This window comes from Nicotiana tabacum, chromosome 24, assembly GCF_000715075.1.
Source record: "Nicotiana tabacum cultivar K326 chromosome 24, ASM71507v2, whole genome shotgun sequence".
Taxonomy (NCBI): Eukaryota; Viridiplantae; Streptophyta; class Magnoliopsida; order Solanales; family Solanaceae; genus Nicotiana; species Nicotiana tabacum.
Window position 1 is genome coordinate 35,812,883 of NC_134103.1, and position 16,393 is coordinate 35,829,275.

Consider the following 16,393-nt stretch of genomic DNA (forward strand, 5'->3'; position numbering starts at 1 on the left):
GAGAATCAAAAAAACCCAGTAGCTTTTAGCTCCTCCACAGTAGCTTTTAGCAGTACCTCAACAGAGAACCCTATCGACTCACAAAATCAAGCTCAAGCACTCACAATCGTCTCTGTCATTGATGGGAGTGAAGTGGTGAGAAACCCTAGTTTTTCTATGTTATCGACCAAATGAACTGATGGTAAAAAGGATGGGTTAAATTTGAGGGATTAATTTTAAAGGCGGGTCAGGTATTCTAATTGGATACCCGAATTATTCCAACATGTACAACCACATCAGCAAGCATTTATATGTATACAGTACGTGTATTCACGATAGAAATATTTACTAGGTTATGAGGGTAATAACATCCGAAAAAGTAAGCGTATGGGGGTAATTAAAATCACGTATAGTTAATGTGTACGCTCATTAAAAAGTGTCAAGTTTAGGGGGGCCTTTACCTATTCTGCCTAAATTAAATGAAACTTTTAATGTTCTTGTCCTGCTAAGTTCCTATTACTCTGCCATATAAAATTAGAGTAAAAACATGAGTAATGTTTTGCAAAAGTTGAAAGAATCGTGGTGTTATTTTTGTATGGATAATTTATAGGTATTTTGAGGAGGACAAGCATAACTAGCAAGATCAACTTGCAACGGATTTTAATATCTAGAGATAATTCATTTTGAACAATATAACTTAACTACAACTTCACATTTATTATTTTTGCATAAACATTGGGTACAAATAATTTATTTTCGTACAATAATATTTGCGGACGACTTGCTAACTACTTTCACAATATATCGAGTAAATCAATTCAAGTGCCACTAAATATTCTTCTTGCAAGTATTCTTTTTTCAATAAAAATTAGGAACTCAAAAAAGAAAAATGAACTTTCAAGGGAAAATACATAAGTTCACACTTAAACTTGTCCAGAAAACCCGAGTACACTCTTAAACTTTACGAATGACTTTTTACCCCCTTATTCTTATATAAAATTAAATTACGATCACCTGAAAGGGTGACGTGGCAGCAAAAATGACTTCATCCTCCAAAACGCGCGTGAAAAGAAAGAGAGACATTTAAGATGAATTAAATCATACACGTGTGACGTGTCATTCTCTAATATGTTACATTCCTAATTAATAATTAATTTTTGTGGGCCTCTTTTATTGCCCTTTTTGTTTCTTCTCTTTGACTCCTATATTTTATCTTCTTATGAGAAAGGAAAAATACATAAGATGCACCCCGAACTTATCCTGAAATCAGTTTTCAACTCAACCTTTACATGCGTTCTTTTTTCACCACATACTTGTTCAGACTGAATGTAAAAACCCCCTGAATGGTGACATAGCAGAGAAATGGTTTCACTCTCCCAAACTTGAGTATAAACAAGAAAAGAATATTAATTATATACTAAATCATACATATATTAAATTTTTATTTGATATTACATATTTAACTTAACTTAATTATTTGTGGGTTCCCACTTTCTTTTTCTCTTTCTTTATCTTATATTTTATTTTTATTTTATTGTTTCTCTCTCAATCCTTTCTTCTATCTCCTATTTTTCAACCCAAAATACACATCCCGTGCTACAACCCCCGCATTGCTGGACCACCTAATCTCCCATCCTCCTTCAACCCACCATTTTCTTTCCCACCTGACCCATGCCTCCAATATTTTTCTAACCTCATTTTTATTAGCTCGTCCCAAAAGATCAATAAAATCACCATTAGAGAGTTTTTTTCTAGCCGTCATCATTGTCTCTGTCGGTCAGTTTGCCAGATAATTTTTTCAACCAATATTCAGTCAAAGAGCTTTGATGGGTCTTTGTTCTGCCCAAACTTCTTTCTTTAGACTAGCAGCAACTACCACGATGGCCTGATTTGGTGGACATTAATGGTTAGGTTGAAGGAGAGAGAATAGTGATAACTCCATGGAAACCTAATATTTTTTCAAAATAACAGTGTCAGGGTTGGAGTGGGATCGAAAAATAATTTAAAAATAAAAAACCAAAAAAATAAAATAAATTAGAAATTGACACGTGGTAGAGCGTGGAGAACACAGCCGTCCACAAGCTTGGTTATGTATTTTTAGGGAGGAATTAAATTCAGTCTGGACAAGTATAGGGAGGAAAAAGAACGCTCGTAAATGTTGAGTTGGAAACTGATTTTTCAGGACAAGTTCGAGGTGCATTTTATGTATTTTTCCTATGAGAAAAGTCAACCACCACACCACCACACCTCTTCCATCATCTTCGATCCACCCCACTGTAACAAAATTATTCCACCATAAAGTTGTGGTGGCTCCTTTACCTATTCGATCCCCTCCCGCTGCACGAATATTTACTGTAATATTTAAGCTTTTACCATTCCAAACAGGTTTGACCCATTTAAAAGGGTTCAATGTGAAGGCTTTTCTACCACTGTGGATGCCAAAAATGAAGCCTAATTTGCATATCCAAGCAAAGAAGAATGTATTTTTCGATGGTTTTGGGGTTAAAACACCTAAAACTCTCGAGACCCTCATCCTTGCTGCCATTAAAATCATCTCAAAATTATTATTAATTTGCTACAATGGTGAGTTGAAAAGTATCACTTGTATTTTTTTGCTGCCGGGTTTGGAGATTGACTCTAAGATTCTTATTGAGTTCTCAGTTAGCACTTAGTGACAGGGAGGACAAGCTACAAGTTAGGAATTATTTTAGAGAAAAGCAAAAAGATTCTTCTTGTTCTTTAAGAAATTCAAATTCCATCGTATTACCCATCTTTAATTTTAATCTATTTGGTTGGGTGCAACCAAACTTTGAGGTTCTTCTTTATAGCCGCTAATAGGGACGCGGAGAAGATGATTGTTATCGTGGGTTAAAAACTAATTGTTGAGAAAGGAGTAACTTAGGAAGGGCAGATTAGTTATTTTACAGCTTATATTAATCGAAATTAGAAAATAGTTTAGGCTTCCATTAGTTAGTTAATTATCTAACTATATATTGTAAGATTCCCTTTTGTAAACACACGTGAAATACAATTCATTTCTGATTTTCTCTTCTCTCTAAACTCCCTCTAGCTTTATCTCTGTATTCTATCATCTTCTTCAATTTTTAGGGTTCATACCCTATCAATCTTCAACTAATTTCATGATATCAGAGCAATCGAGCTTGATATTCTAGCTTGAATTTGTCGATCTATTCCGCTATTACAGAAATCTTCTCGTAAATCTTGTGAATTCTTGTATCAATGGAAAACGAACAGAATCTGCGTCAAAGCTCAATTCATCATCAACGTGCAAGGGAACAACTGAATTATGGCGTTGGAAATCAACTAATTGGAGTCAGAAATCCATCGATTGGAATCTGGAATCGGCCAATTGGAGTCGACTATAATCATTCATTGTACTTGTCTCCGGTTGATGTAAGTGGCATACAAATCATCTAGTTTCAACTCACAGGTATGCGTGTTGCCTTGCTAGGTAGAAATAAGTTAGGGTTGATTGATGGTTCTTGCAAGCAGGAAAAGTTCCTAGAATTCCTATGGAATCACTGGAAAAGGGTAAATGCAATTGTATTTTCGTGGATTATGAAATCTGTTTTTAAAAATCTTCTTGGAGGAATCATGTATGCGTCTTGTGCCCAAGTGATTTGGGAAAATTTATCAGAAAGATTTAATAAGGTATATGATTCAAGATCTTTTAATCTTTATAAAGAAATTGCGACTCTGTCTCAAGGCACTGTATCTGTATCAGTGTACTTCTCAAAACTTAAGGATATGTGGGAAGAATTTGAAGCCTCGGTACTAGCACCAGGCTATGATTGTCCAAAATGTAAGGATTTTGTTGTTTATCTCTAGAAACTAAAGTTGTATCGATTTTTAATAGGGCTTAATGACTCATATGCTCAGGCTAGAAGTCAGATCTTAATGAGAAGCCCTGTACCCACAGTTAATCAAGCCTATGCAATGATAGTAAGTTATTAAAGGCAAAAATCAATAACAGCAACCACTGAAATTTTAGAAGCCAATCCTGCTATTATGACTGGAAGTTTTGATGCAGCAATGTACTCAAGAACTATATGAAATCAAAGGTTCAAGAGAAAGCTATAACAATCAATGTGAGTTTTGTAAACTCAAAGGGCACAACAAAGAGAATTGTTACAAAATAGTTGGTTATCCACCTGATTACAGACCAAAAAAGAGAGGGGGAGTAGGAAACAATGCAGCCTACAATATCATCACACACAATCCTACACAACAGACATACAATGGGTATAATGATGCAAGAGTTTCTTTGCAAAATCTAACTATGAATACAAATCAAGTTCCTACAACTACTAAGGACCAAGAGTCTGTAACTGGCCTAAACTTCAATCAGCTAAATCAGATGGCAGGCTGCACCTTCTTTAGAGATCAATATGAATAGATTCTTCAATTACTCAACAAGGCAGGAACTAGCCAGACTTCCAACACAATGTCAATCCCTGCAGTAAATACAACGAGTATTAGTTGCGCTATGTTGGCTTCTAACAGTATACACGATTGGATAATAGACACAGGAGCCACAAACCATAAGGTAGTTGATCTGAGTATGCTAAACAAGTCAACTATCCTTCAGTCTGAAAACCCAAATAAAATATTTATGCAAAATAGAGATATTTAATATGTTACACATACTGGTGCTAGCATCCTATTAGAGGGGAACACAATTACTAATGTGTTCTATGTTCCACAGTTTAAGTTTAATTTGTTATTAGTGTCTAAATTGACAAAGGAATTGCAATGCTCAGCAATCTTCTTTCCTGATTTCTGTGTATTTCAGGAACTCTTTAATGAGAAGGTGAGGGCGATTGGTAGAGAGGATGATGGACTCTACATACTTGAAAGGCAAGTTGTTGGAACTTCTATAGCAGTGACAGAAGGAATAAATGACAAGAATTAGACAATTACAACTACAACAAAGGACATTGGCCTATGGCACATGAGGTTTGGTCATGTTTCAACTACAATTCTTAAGAAGTTACTACATATGAAAGCAGAACTTATAATTGAAAGTGTAAAACATTGTGTAGTCTATCCTTGTGCTAAGCAGATAAGGTTACCATTTTCTACTAGTAGTATTAAAATTGTGAGAAGCTTTGATCTAGTACATATGATTTGTGGGGACCATACAAGACCCCTACTTATGATGGTAATAAATACTTCTTGACAATTGTTGATGATTTTTCAAGAATGAACTGGGTATTTTTACTTAAGCAGAAATCTGAAGTGTGTGTCTTACTACAACAATTTCTAGTATTGGTTAAAACTCAGTTTGACAAGATTGTTAAAATTATCAGAATAGATAATGGCATTGAGTTTGTAAACTCAGTGTGTAGTGATATGTTTAAAAAGCTTGGAATTATCCACCAAATTTAATGTGCCTACACTCCTCAGCAAAATGGAGTTGCTGAGCGGAAGCATAGGCACATTTTAGAGATCACCGGGGCTATCAGATTCCAGGCTGAAATAGCAATAAGATTTTGAGGACACTGTGTGAATGTTGTTGTTTATCTCATAAACAGGATGCCAAGTACTGTTATTAACAAAAAAACTCCCTATGAGAGACTATATCAGAAACCACCATCCTATAATTACTTAAAGGCACTAGGATACTTATGTTATGCCAGGATAGTTCAGCAACATGACAAAATAATGTCAAGAACCAAAACTGCAGTCCATATGGGATATGCAGAAACTCAGAAAGGTTACATATTATATGACCTGAAGGACAATATTTTTTTTGTTAGTAGGGATGGAGTATTCAGAGAGGATGTCTTTCTCTTTAAGAAGAAAGAAGATTCTCCAGTGCCTATATTCCCAATATCAATAACCTCACATTTGTAAGACCTTCACTACTCAGTACCTCAGAGTGTACAGACACATGATCAATCGACAAATAGATTAATTCAACCTCCAAGTAATACTATGTAACCAGAACTTAACTATACATCATAGAATACACATGAGCAGCCTCAGATCTATGAAGAAATTACTCATCAATCTATAGAAAATCCAGCTCAAGAATTCCAGGACCTAGGTTCAGAGATACCACCTACAAATTTCCTAAACATAAACTCTTTTACTCAGACCACATCTCCAGTAGTTCTAGTTGGATATAGAAGGTCTGATAGGGAAAAAAGATCACTTATATGGCTGAGTGATTTTGTGTCACTCAATATTCATCAAGAAGTTCCCTATTCTATCTCAAAATACATAGCCTATGATGGACTGTCCCCAACATATCAAGCATACATAGCCACTTCTTCAACTGTAACTGAACCTATAAATTACTCAGAAGCTGCTAAAGATCCAAGATGGATAGAAGCAATAAAAGCAGAAATTGATGCCTTAGAAAGTAATCACACATGGGTCCCTCTTCTTGAAGGCAAAATACCAATAGGGTGCCAATGGATTTATAAAGTAAAGTACAAAGCTACAAGTGAAATTGAAAGGTTTAAAGCTAGACTAGTGACAAAGGGATACAATCAAAAAGAGGAGATTGATTACCAGGAAACTTTTGCCGCAGTAGTTAAGATGAAGACAGTAAGAACAGTGCTGGCAATTGCAGCTAGAAAGCAGTGGCATATACATAAAATGGAAGTGTATAATGCATTTATTCAAGGGGATCTATATGATGAAATTTACATGGAGCTTCCACAAGGATTTAAGAGCCAGGGGAGAAGAAACCAATATACATGCTCATCAAATTCTTGTATGGACTAAAACAAGCTCCAAGATAATGGAATGCAAAATTGACTGAAGTTCTGACAAGGTCTCATTTTAAGCTAGTTTGATCACTCTTTATTTATCAAGAAACATCTAAAGGCACTACTATGGTGTTAGTGTATGTTAACAATATGCTTATAATAGGTGATAGTCTGAGTCTGATTGAGGAAACAAAGAGCACACTGCAACATGCTTTTAAAATAAAGGATCTAGGTGAGTTAAAGTACTTCCTAGGTATTGAATTTGTAAGATCTAAACAAGGAATACTAATGCATCAAAGGAAATATGCATTGGAGCTTATTTTAAAACTTTGATTAGGTATTTCTAAACCTTCGGTAACTCCCTTAGATACTAATGCTAAACTGACAACAAATGAGTATGATGAACATTGTAAAAGTGTTGGTTACTCAGCAGTTGAACCTCTTGCTAACATTAACTCATACCAAAGGTTGATAGGCAAACTACTCTATCTAACCATAACCAGACCTGCTATATCATTTAATGTACAAATTCTTAGTCAGTTTTTACAACAACCTAAAAGATCTCACATGGAAGCATCTATGAGAATTGTTATGTATGTCAAAAATCAACCTGGAAGAGGAATTCTGCTGTCAAGCACAAACAAGAACATTACCACAACCTACTATGATGCAGAATGGGCTGCATGTCCACTTTCCAGAAAATTAGTAACAGGATACTTGATCAAGATTGGAGATTCTTTAGTTGCTTGGAAATTAAAGAAGCAAATCACAGTACCTGGGAGTTCTGCAGAGGCTGAATACAGAAGTATTAGAGCCATAATAGCTGACTCATTTGGCTACAAGGACTTATGTAAGAAATTGGAATTGAAGTTAACTTAACTATTGAAGTTTACAGTGATAGCAAGGCTGCTATGCAGATTGCAGCCAATCCTATATATCAAGAGAGAATCAATCACATCGAAATAGACTGTCATTTTATAAGAGAAAAGATAGTGCAAAGACTGATAGTAAAAAAATATATTCCTACAGATCAACCAGTAAACATACTTATCAAGGGCCTCAACATAGTTCAACATGAACATTTAAGCTCCGAGCTAGGTGTTCTCAACATTTTTGCACCACCTAGCTTGAGGGGGAGTGTTGAGAAAGGAGTAACTTAGGAATGACAGATTAGTCATTTTACAGCTTATATTAACCGAAATTAGGAAGTAGTTAAGGCTTTCATTAGTTAGTTAATTAGCTAACTATATATTGTAAGATTCCCTCTTGTAAACACACGTGAAATACAATTCATTTCTGATTCTCTCTTTTCTCTAGCTTTATCTCTGTATTTTGTCTTCTTCTTCAATTTCTACGGTTCATACCCTATCAATCTTCAACTAATTTCATATATTTAATTCTTGGAGTAATAAAAAGAAAAAAAATTAAAGAAAAGAAAAGTTAAAAGAAAATGAGTAAAAATTAAAGTTATAGTTGATTTTTCATGTGATGCTGATCTAGTGCTGACATGACACACATGTGTAAAGTACATTTGACCATGAAAATAGTATTATATGTCTCAGGGGGTACTAGTATCACTTCTTTCAAGGATAGGGGGTGTAAAAGGTCACCCATAAAGTTTAAGTGTGTAATTGAGTTTTCTGGACAAATTTAGGTGTAAACTTATGTATTTTCCCAACTTTCAACCTCACATACTTCTATCAAATTTCCCTTGCTTCTTCCCAAAAGTCCTAGCAATTTCTAGATTGTGTTCACACAAATTTGAAGAAGAAGCATAGAAGATCACTATAACAATTTCCTCAATTTCTTTGAAACTAGAGTGAAAGATCCCATACTTGTACTAAAGCTTCTCTTCGACCAAATTATCATCTTTCTTAGAATCTTTTCCTTTTACCATATTTCTTTCTCTCTTATTTTCTTAATAAATATTTTGTGATTAAACAGGTAGGGCGTCCTTAAAGGAATAATCCAACACCTAAAACACCACAAATAAACTATAGTTTAACGAATTTAAATCTTAGAATTTTTTTACCACTGCTATCTTATTGGACCTTCTCTATTCCCCATCAACTGTGTTAAAAAAAGGAGAGGTATTGTGGCTATTATCGGCTTAACAATGAAACTTAATATCTAATAATTACAACCACCTTATTCTAGGTGTTGCTCATTTTCTCTTGGCCCCTAGTGGCTTATGTAATGTTTCTATTTCGTTTATTCTATTAATATACTCTCATGAACATGTAATTGTGATCCATTTACCAAAATCAAGCGTTCTGTCGATCCTTGATTGGCCTTGGTTTGACATGATTAAAAAATTTAAATACTCAAAATATTTGATCTTAGGTGCATTTTCCGAGAGCTTAAACTCACATGAGCCCTGTGGGAGAAATTTTCATCTTATCTCTCTCACTTCTTGAATTGTTAGTACAATGAATATAAGTCTTCCTCACTTGTTCTTGTTCTAGTGACATAGGCCCATTTGTTCGAGAGAACGAGACCTGAGACAAGAAAGCCCAATTTAATGACCCAAAAACCGTGACGAGTAACATAAACCAGTGGGCCCATTTCCTCCACGAGCCCAATACAAAACCCTAATCTAATTCATACATATATATTGTATCCATTTAGAAAAAACTTTTGGGTTAGGTCATTTTCCAGCAAAAGAGTGGGAGCAAACCAAACAAAAGCATAACAATGAATGCGGCGCCAGCGGCGGTGGAATCAGTGCAATGTTTCGGGCGGAAGAAGACGGCGGTAGCAGTAACACACTGCAAGCGCGGCCGTGGCCTGATTAAGATCAACGGTGTACCAATCGAGCTCGTTCAACCCGAAATCCTCCGGTACAAAGCCTTCGAACCAATCCTCCTCTTAGGTCGCCACCGATTCGCCGGAGTCGACATGCGTATCCGCGTCAAAGGAGGAGGTCACACTTCTCAAATCTACGCTATTCGTCAGTCGATAGCGAAGGCGCTGGTTGCCTTTTACCAGAAGTATGTGGATGAACAGCAGAAGAAGGAGATTAAGGATATTTTGGTTAGGTACGACAGGACTTTGCTTGTTGCTGATCCGAGAAGGTGTGAACCTAAGAAGTTTGGTGGTCGTGGTGCTCGTGCTAGGTTCCAGAAATCTTACCGTTAAAATTCCTATTTCGATTTATGGTATCTGTTTTTATCCCTGTTGGTATGGTTTTGGTTTAGGAATCATTATGGATTTACTGCTATCTGAGAAAGTTTTGGATTTGGATAAACTTTAATATAGCTGTTTCACATGCTATGAAATATGAATGCAATGAATTGTGCTTTTATTTGCATATGTAGAATTTTTGTTATGCAATGTGGCCTACTTGTAGCTAAATTGATATTTTTGTTAATGAGGAACTGGAGAAAAGGTTATTCCCCTTGAGAAAAGGCGTAGGGAACATTATCCTGCAATATTGAAAATGTATATTCAATTAGTTTGTAATGGTTGTCAGTTCCCTTAATGACTCTTTCTATTCTTGTAAATTATCATATTTATATATATATGGATTAGTCTGAGATTAGGAGACCCTTAATTTGCCTTGAAAGAAAAATTATTAGTATTTGGATGAGAGAGCAGAACAATATAGATGATCCATGTGTGCTACCTTTTCATGAGTTTTCAGGTGATAAAAGGGTTCCCTTCATGCTATAACTTGTTTTATCCTATGCTAGTTAAGTGGATTGATTTATGGATATAAAAATGAAGATTTGACAAAGAAGCAGGGAATGCACTACTAACTTGTGTTAATATGCTTAAACTTTGGTTCACTCTGAGTTATGAAAAAAGTCATATATGCTTAATTCTAGGAAACCTGTAGCTTCTTCTGACGGAGTTTACTATCTATACTAATGTCTAGGACATAAGAATCCAACGTCCTTGAAACGTGTTAGGATATGGAGTTTTTTCTCACTTTTGATGTGAAGAAAAATAGGATGTAGCAACTAGCCCATTACATAACAAGTTGCTCCACCGTCTCATTACCATGAATTTACAACCTTCAAGTATAGGTGCCCAATTTACAGCACCATATTGGGTTCAGGAAAGTACTAAGTTCTTTGCCATGACTTCCTTTACTGAAAACCTTTTCCATTTGTTGGCCTATTGGCTCTTCCTCAGTTCCTACCACACTTGGGCAGATTGTTCTGTTTTATCATAATTAATTCTTATTTGTATTTGTTCGTCCGACATATTCCTTGGTGGAGTTAAAGATGTTAGATCTCATTTTTCCTGTAGTAATGTGTTGAAACAAGTTAATTGAGTTTGCAGTCCATCTTTTTGGTGATAACGCTAAGAAGCTCGATACTGGGATTTGTGCAGTTGCATACTTCTTTCCCTATGGCTTATTGATGAATTTAACCAAGTAGCTTGAGTTTTGCTCAATAATGCTTGTCTAGTTACTTTGGACTACAATCTTTGTTTTTGGTTATTACTTTAGCACACAATTTATCTAATACTCAGTGATTCCGCTGCCAAATTCAGTCTCTTTGATGAACCCAGATTAAATCTAGAGCTATGAACTAACCATCTCAACTCATGTAAGTCCATTGGTGGGATTCAGAATCCCCATACTTCCATATGACTTCAGGTGTATTTACTTATTTTGCCATAAAGTTCAATTGGCTTTTGGGTTTAGATTAGGGGTGCTTATCGGGCGGATATTTATGCTTCGGCTTATCGGTTATCGGATTATAAATGTAGTAATCCGCTAGCCATCCAATAAGACAACAGGCGGATTGGTATCGGATTAATGGTTATCGGGCGGTTTATTGGCTAAATCATATCGATTTTTTTTGAATAATCATTCAATCAATACCAAACACATCTAATAATATTTTTGAATTGAAGAGTCTTCTTCCAAGTTCAAATCTAGTTCATATTGAAGAATTCTCATACACGTATCAATCAATCAAATTTTCTGCAACATTCGTTCTTCACAAGAAATCTAGATTGTAAAACTAAAAATCTAGAAAATCGGACTTCAATTTGTTAGATTCATGCAAAAAGGACATAAAATCAGACAATTTCAATTGTACTTTATCTATATATGAGTAAACGTGTAAATATAAAATTTTTTAATGGATTAACGGTTACTCGGTAAGAAAATTGAGTAATCCGCCCCCAAACCGTTATGCCGTTTATTATAAAATCTCAATTTGTTCACCATCCATTACCCCGATAATCCGATATCAATAAGCCAATAAGCCATCGGTTCGGTTCGTTTTGAACAACCCTAGTTTAGATGCACAAAATGGAAAGAAAGACAGAATAGCCTAGGAAACACGTGTACTTGTTTCAATTTGACATCTCAGTCCCTGTATTCCATACAGTTTCATCCGGATACCTGAACTCGATCAAAACTAATATTTTAAACACTTCCGACCATGTGTGTTATTCGCTATCCCTAATATGGAGGACACATCAGATCCACCTAGATAAATAATATCCATATCATAATTTGCTTTTACAAAAATTTACTGTTTAATAAAGAAGAGTGAAAGCAAGAAAGAGTTGAGTGTAGAGAAGTTGAGACAGTTCGAAAAACTGTGAAGTGTAAAGAAGAATGAGGTGTATAAGTAAAGGAATAGGCGGCTAAAATCGTGGCCATGATTACCTCGAGAACAGACGAAAGTATTGCATCGTGGAGTGATGCGTGTTCAGGGCATTAAATGCAGAGAGACGTGCATCTAATCAAGCGTCAGAAACTTTTCAGAGAGATAAGAAAATTTTCCGCCAAGAAAGGTATCTTCATCAACTTCCCGATGATACAAAGATATGCCACCGAAAAGCAGGGGGACTATCTGTATAGGTTAAAATCGGTTCGTATTAAATACTCGTATAATAGAGAGACACGTGGAACCAGAGACAGACAGAAAGCGAGACAAGTGGAAAACAAGACCGGGGGCAACAACTTCGGTTTGCACCGAAAAGACCCCGAAGGGAATATTGCTAATGAAGACAAACAAATATCTGCCACCCGATAGCATTCAATGAAGAGTATTCTACAGTATTAAATACACAGTTCGTTATAAATAATTTTGGCATTCATAGTGTGTCGTTACACATTCGTCAATGGACCCCATAATTGTCATTTAAGAGGGGCTTGATCCTAGGACTTTGTTCCCTATGTACAGTTATAAATAGTGACTTCAACAGCCATTGTAAGGGACACAAATTATGTGGCAAACTTATGCTACATACTATTCGAAAAGCTCAATACTACTTTATTTCATGTCTATTGATATTCTTGTTAATGCCTTCAGAAGCCCTGCTCCCTATAACGACCCGATCGGTTATTTTGCTTTCCAAATCTTCGTTCCTCTAATTAAGACTCCCCGTATGTGCTTTTACTATTTTATGACCCGTGGGGATGGTCGGTTTAGGTTTAGAAGAGTTCGGGTTGGAATCAGAACTCTTAATTCCTTAATAGTAGTATATAATGGTTAAGTTTGACTTGAGTTAACGTTTTGAGTAAACGACCCCGGAACCGGGATTTGACGGTTCCAATAGGATTGCATAATGATTTTGGACTTGGGCGTGTGTTTGGATCGGGCTTCGGATGATGTGAAAGCGTTTCGACGCTTAATATTGAAAGTTGGCGCATTGAAGGTTTTTCAAGTTCTTTTATTTTGGTTTGGAGTAGACTTTGGGGTTATCAAGGTCCATTTGGGATTGCGAGCCTCATAATGGTTCCGTATGGTGATTTATGACTTGCACGCAAAATTTAGTGTCATTCAGAGTAGTCTAGGTATGATTCGGCGTGTTCGGAGTAAGTTAAAAATCTTGAAGTTCATAGATTTGATTCGAATTGGTTTTGGGGTGCAATTCTTAGTTTTGATGTTGTTTTACACGTTTTGAGGGTTCGAGCGAGTTTGTTTTATGTTTACGAGCTTGTTGGAATGTTTGGACGAGGCCCAGGGGCCTCGGGTGCTATTCGGACGATGCGCGGAGCATGTTTGAACTTGGAAGATTTGCTGAAGCATCTGGGATCTGGTTCAATCGCACATGCATGGAAAGAGCCGCAGATGCGAGCTCACAGAAGCGGCCTGGAGTAGGCTGGACAGTGGTCACATAAGCGTAGTGTTTACTGCACATGGGAGCTCGCAGGTGCGAGGAAAGGATCGCAGATGCAGGCGAGGCCAAAGAGGCCTGGCATCGCAGCAGCGGAAGTTACTCCGCAGGCGCGATTGAACAGATGTGGCAAATTTCGCAGATGCGCATGCGCATGCTTCTCCGCAGAAGCGAACTTTGCCAAAATTGGTGATAACCGCACATGCGATGGATTTTTCGCAAGTGCGACGTCACAGGTGCACCCCAAGGTCCGCTGGAGCGGAAATCTCTTGGCAGTGAGGCCTTTTAATCCGAGACTTAGGCCATTTTTCCTCTCATTTCATTTGGTCTTGGGAGATTTTGAGAGCACATTTGAGGGGGATTCAAATCAATATCATAAGGTAAGTATCTCCCACCCATTTTCAAGTTAATTATGTGGATTTTAGGTAGATTAAACATGGAAGAACCTAAGGTTTTGGTAAATTTGGGATTTAATCACGAATTTGGTGATGGAAATGGGAGCAAATTATATATATTTAGGTTCGGGAGTTCATGGGTAACATTTATCTTCGAAGATTTTCGGAATCCGGGCACGTGAGCCCGGGGGTAAATTTTAGGAATCTTCCAATTTGGGTTGGGTAATTACTCTAATAGCTAAAGTATGAACGTTTAAGCATATATTCACTAGTTTATACGACTTTTGATTAGTTTCGGAGTTCTCAATGTTGTTTGGAGAGTCCTAGTGAGGTTGGAGAGCCAAATTGAGGACTTGGAACCGAGGTAAGTCTCTTGCCTAACTTTGTTAGAAGGAATGTATCCCCTTAGGCGTATTATTGTTATGTACTACTTGTGTGGGGAGCTACGTACGCACGAGTTGACGAGAGTCCGTACATAGCTATATTTCATGATATGTGTGGGTAGACTTAGATTTACATCATGCTTTTTTGTAAGGGTGTTTAACGGGTGGGGCAGGCCGGTCCGGGTTGGGAAACAAAGTGACCGACGGGTTTCCAATCCGGGCCGGTTACGAGTTTTTTAATACCGGGCTTAACGGGTCCGGGTTCATCCGGGTAAAAAATAAACCGGAAGGGTTACAGGTCCAAGGGGCCGGGCCGGGTTAGTGTTATTTTTTTTTTTTATATTTTGTATAACTATCGTAATTTATATTAATATAAAGTAAAAATATAAAATAAAAAAATAATCTTATAAAAAGAGTGTTTGGATAAAAGGATGCAAAGACTTTAAAATATTTATATTTGAAATTTTGAATATTTCATTAAGAATTTAAGATAATAGAATACAATGAAGATGGAAAAAAAATTGCACTTATAATTTGCAAGTGCATTTTTTATTTCAAACTTACAAATTGAAGTTTACATTTAACAACAAGTAAATTAACAAAAAAAGAGTAAATTCAAAGGTTTTGCATTGCCTTAGTAAGTTCTTCATAATCAATATGAACATCTTGGCCATCTTCCGGAGTGTTAAATTCGGATGGGTTACCATGTATTAATATATCTCCAAGTTCTTCGTCTTCTAGTCTATCAACATCTTCACGCCCCACGATCCTTCATTTTATCATATTTCATAAGTCCTCCAGTACTAGGGTTTAGAGTTCCTTTATTTTGATCTAAATCATAGCCTCATTCTATAGGATGCTCAATTCTCATATGTCTACTAAGTGTCCCAGTCCCCCCTAATTGTCCTCCAGTCTTATGTTTAAAATCATCTTTACAAAGTCTGCATCTAACTCTATCAGTATTCTCTATTTCGTCAAAAACAATTTCAAACCTTACTTATTTTTCTCTGATTAGTAGTCGGGGACACAAGTGGTCTACTACTAGCACCACGACCATTACCCATGCTACCAACTCCAACATTACTAGGTGTAAGTGGTGTCTCATCTTCAATTTCTAATTCATTATCTTCTATACCGTAATCTTCCTGTAATTGTTCATAATCTATATTATTATCAGATAATGTTTCAGAAACATGTGTAGATTCATTTAAATTACTACTAGATGCTAAAGTAGTACCTCTTTTTTTATTTTCCCGATTACCTCGATTATCAACCTTATTACAAACTCTTTTTGCAGCATTAAACATATTGTGAAAATTTAACTACTAGCAAAAATTAAATATGCAAATAAAATAATAAATAAGAGAAAGCGTTGGAAGGAGTGCACCGAATTCGGCAATAAATTGAACACTTGATGATTTTGCAACTCCAACGTTACCACAAAGAAACGTCAATTGTTCAAAGTTTGAATTTCAATTGTTCAAACTTTAAATAATAAATAATATGATAAATTAGATTCCAAAAACAATGAGAGCCAAATAGTTGACTGAACTTTAGGTGAAGAATGAGAGAATGATAATTGAGAATATGAGTTTGAGAAATGAGAGAAGAGTGAAGAAATGAAGAAAAAAAAATGAAGAAGAGGGGGGTGTATTTATAGTTTTTTAAAGGGCTAAATTAGTAATTACTAAAAGTGTTATTTTTAAAAAAATATTCCACAAAAAAGGGCAATTTTTGCAATCCACCTATTGGGCAACGGCCAAATTGAAGCTGACTGTTGCCAACAGTAATTTCACTTTAAAAAAAA

The 16,393-nt window shown here is 36.1% G+C and overlaps 1 protein-coding gene across 1 annotated transcript; it reads left to right on the plus strand.

The window, feature by feature from the left end:
* Positions 1-9,345: 9,345 nt before the first annotated feature.
* On the plus strand, positions 9,346-10,029 carry LOC107801293 (small ribosomal subunit protein uS9). Its single transcript, XM_016624600.2, has one exon. The coding sequence runs from the start codon at positions 9,414-9,416 to the stop codon at positions 9,855-9,857; it is 444 nt and encodes a 147-aa protein (XP_016480086.1). The 5' UTR covers positions 9,346-9,413; the 3' UTR covers positions 9,858-10,029.
* Positions 10,030-16,393: the final 6,364 nt, after the last annotated feature.

What these genes read in the sequence shown, in the direction of transcription:
- LOC107801293 (XM_016624600.2), top strand. Translation starts at nt 9,414, where the DNA reads ATGAATGCGGCGCCAGCGGCGGTGGAATCAGTGCAATGTTTCGGGCGG.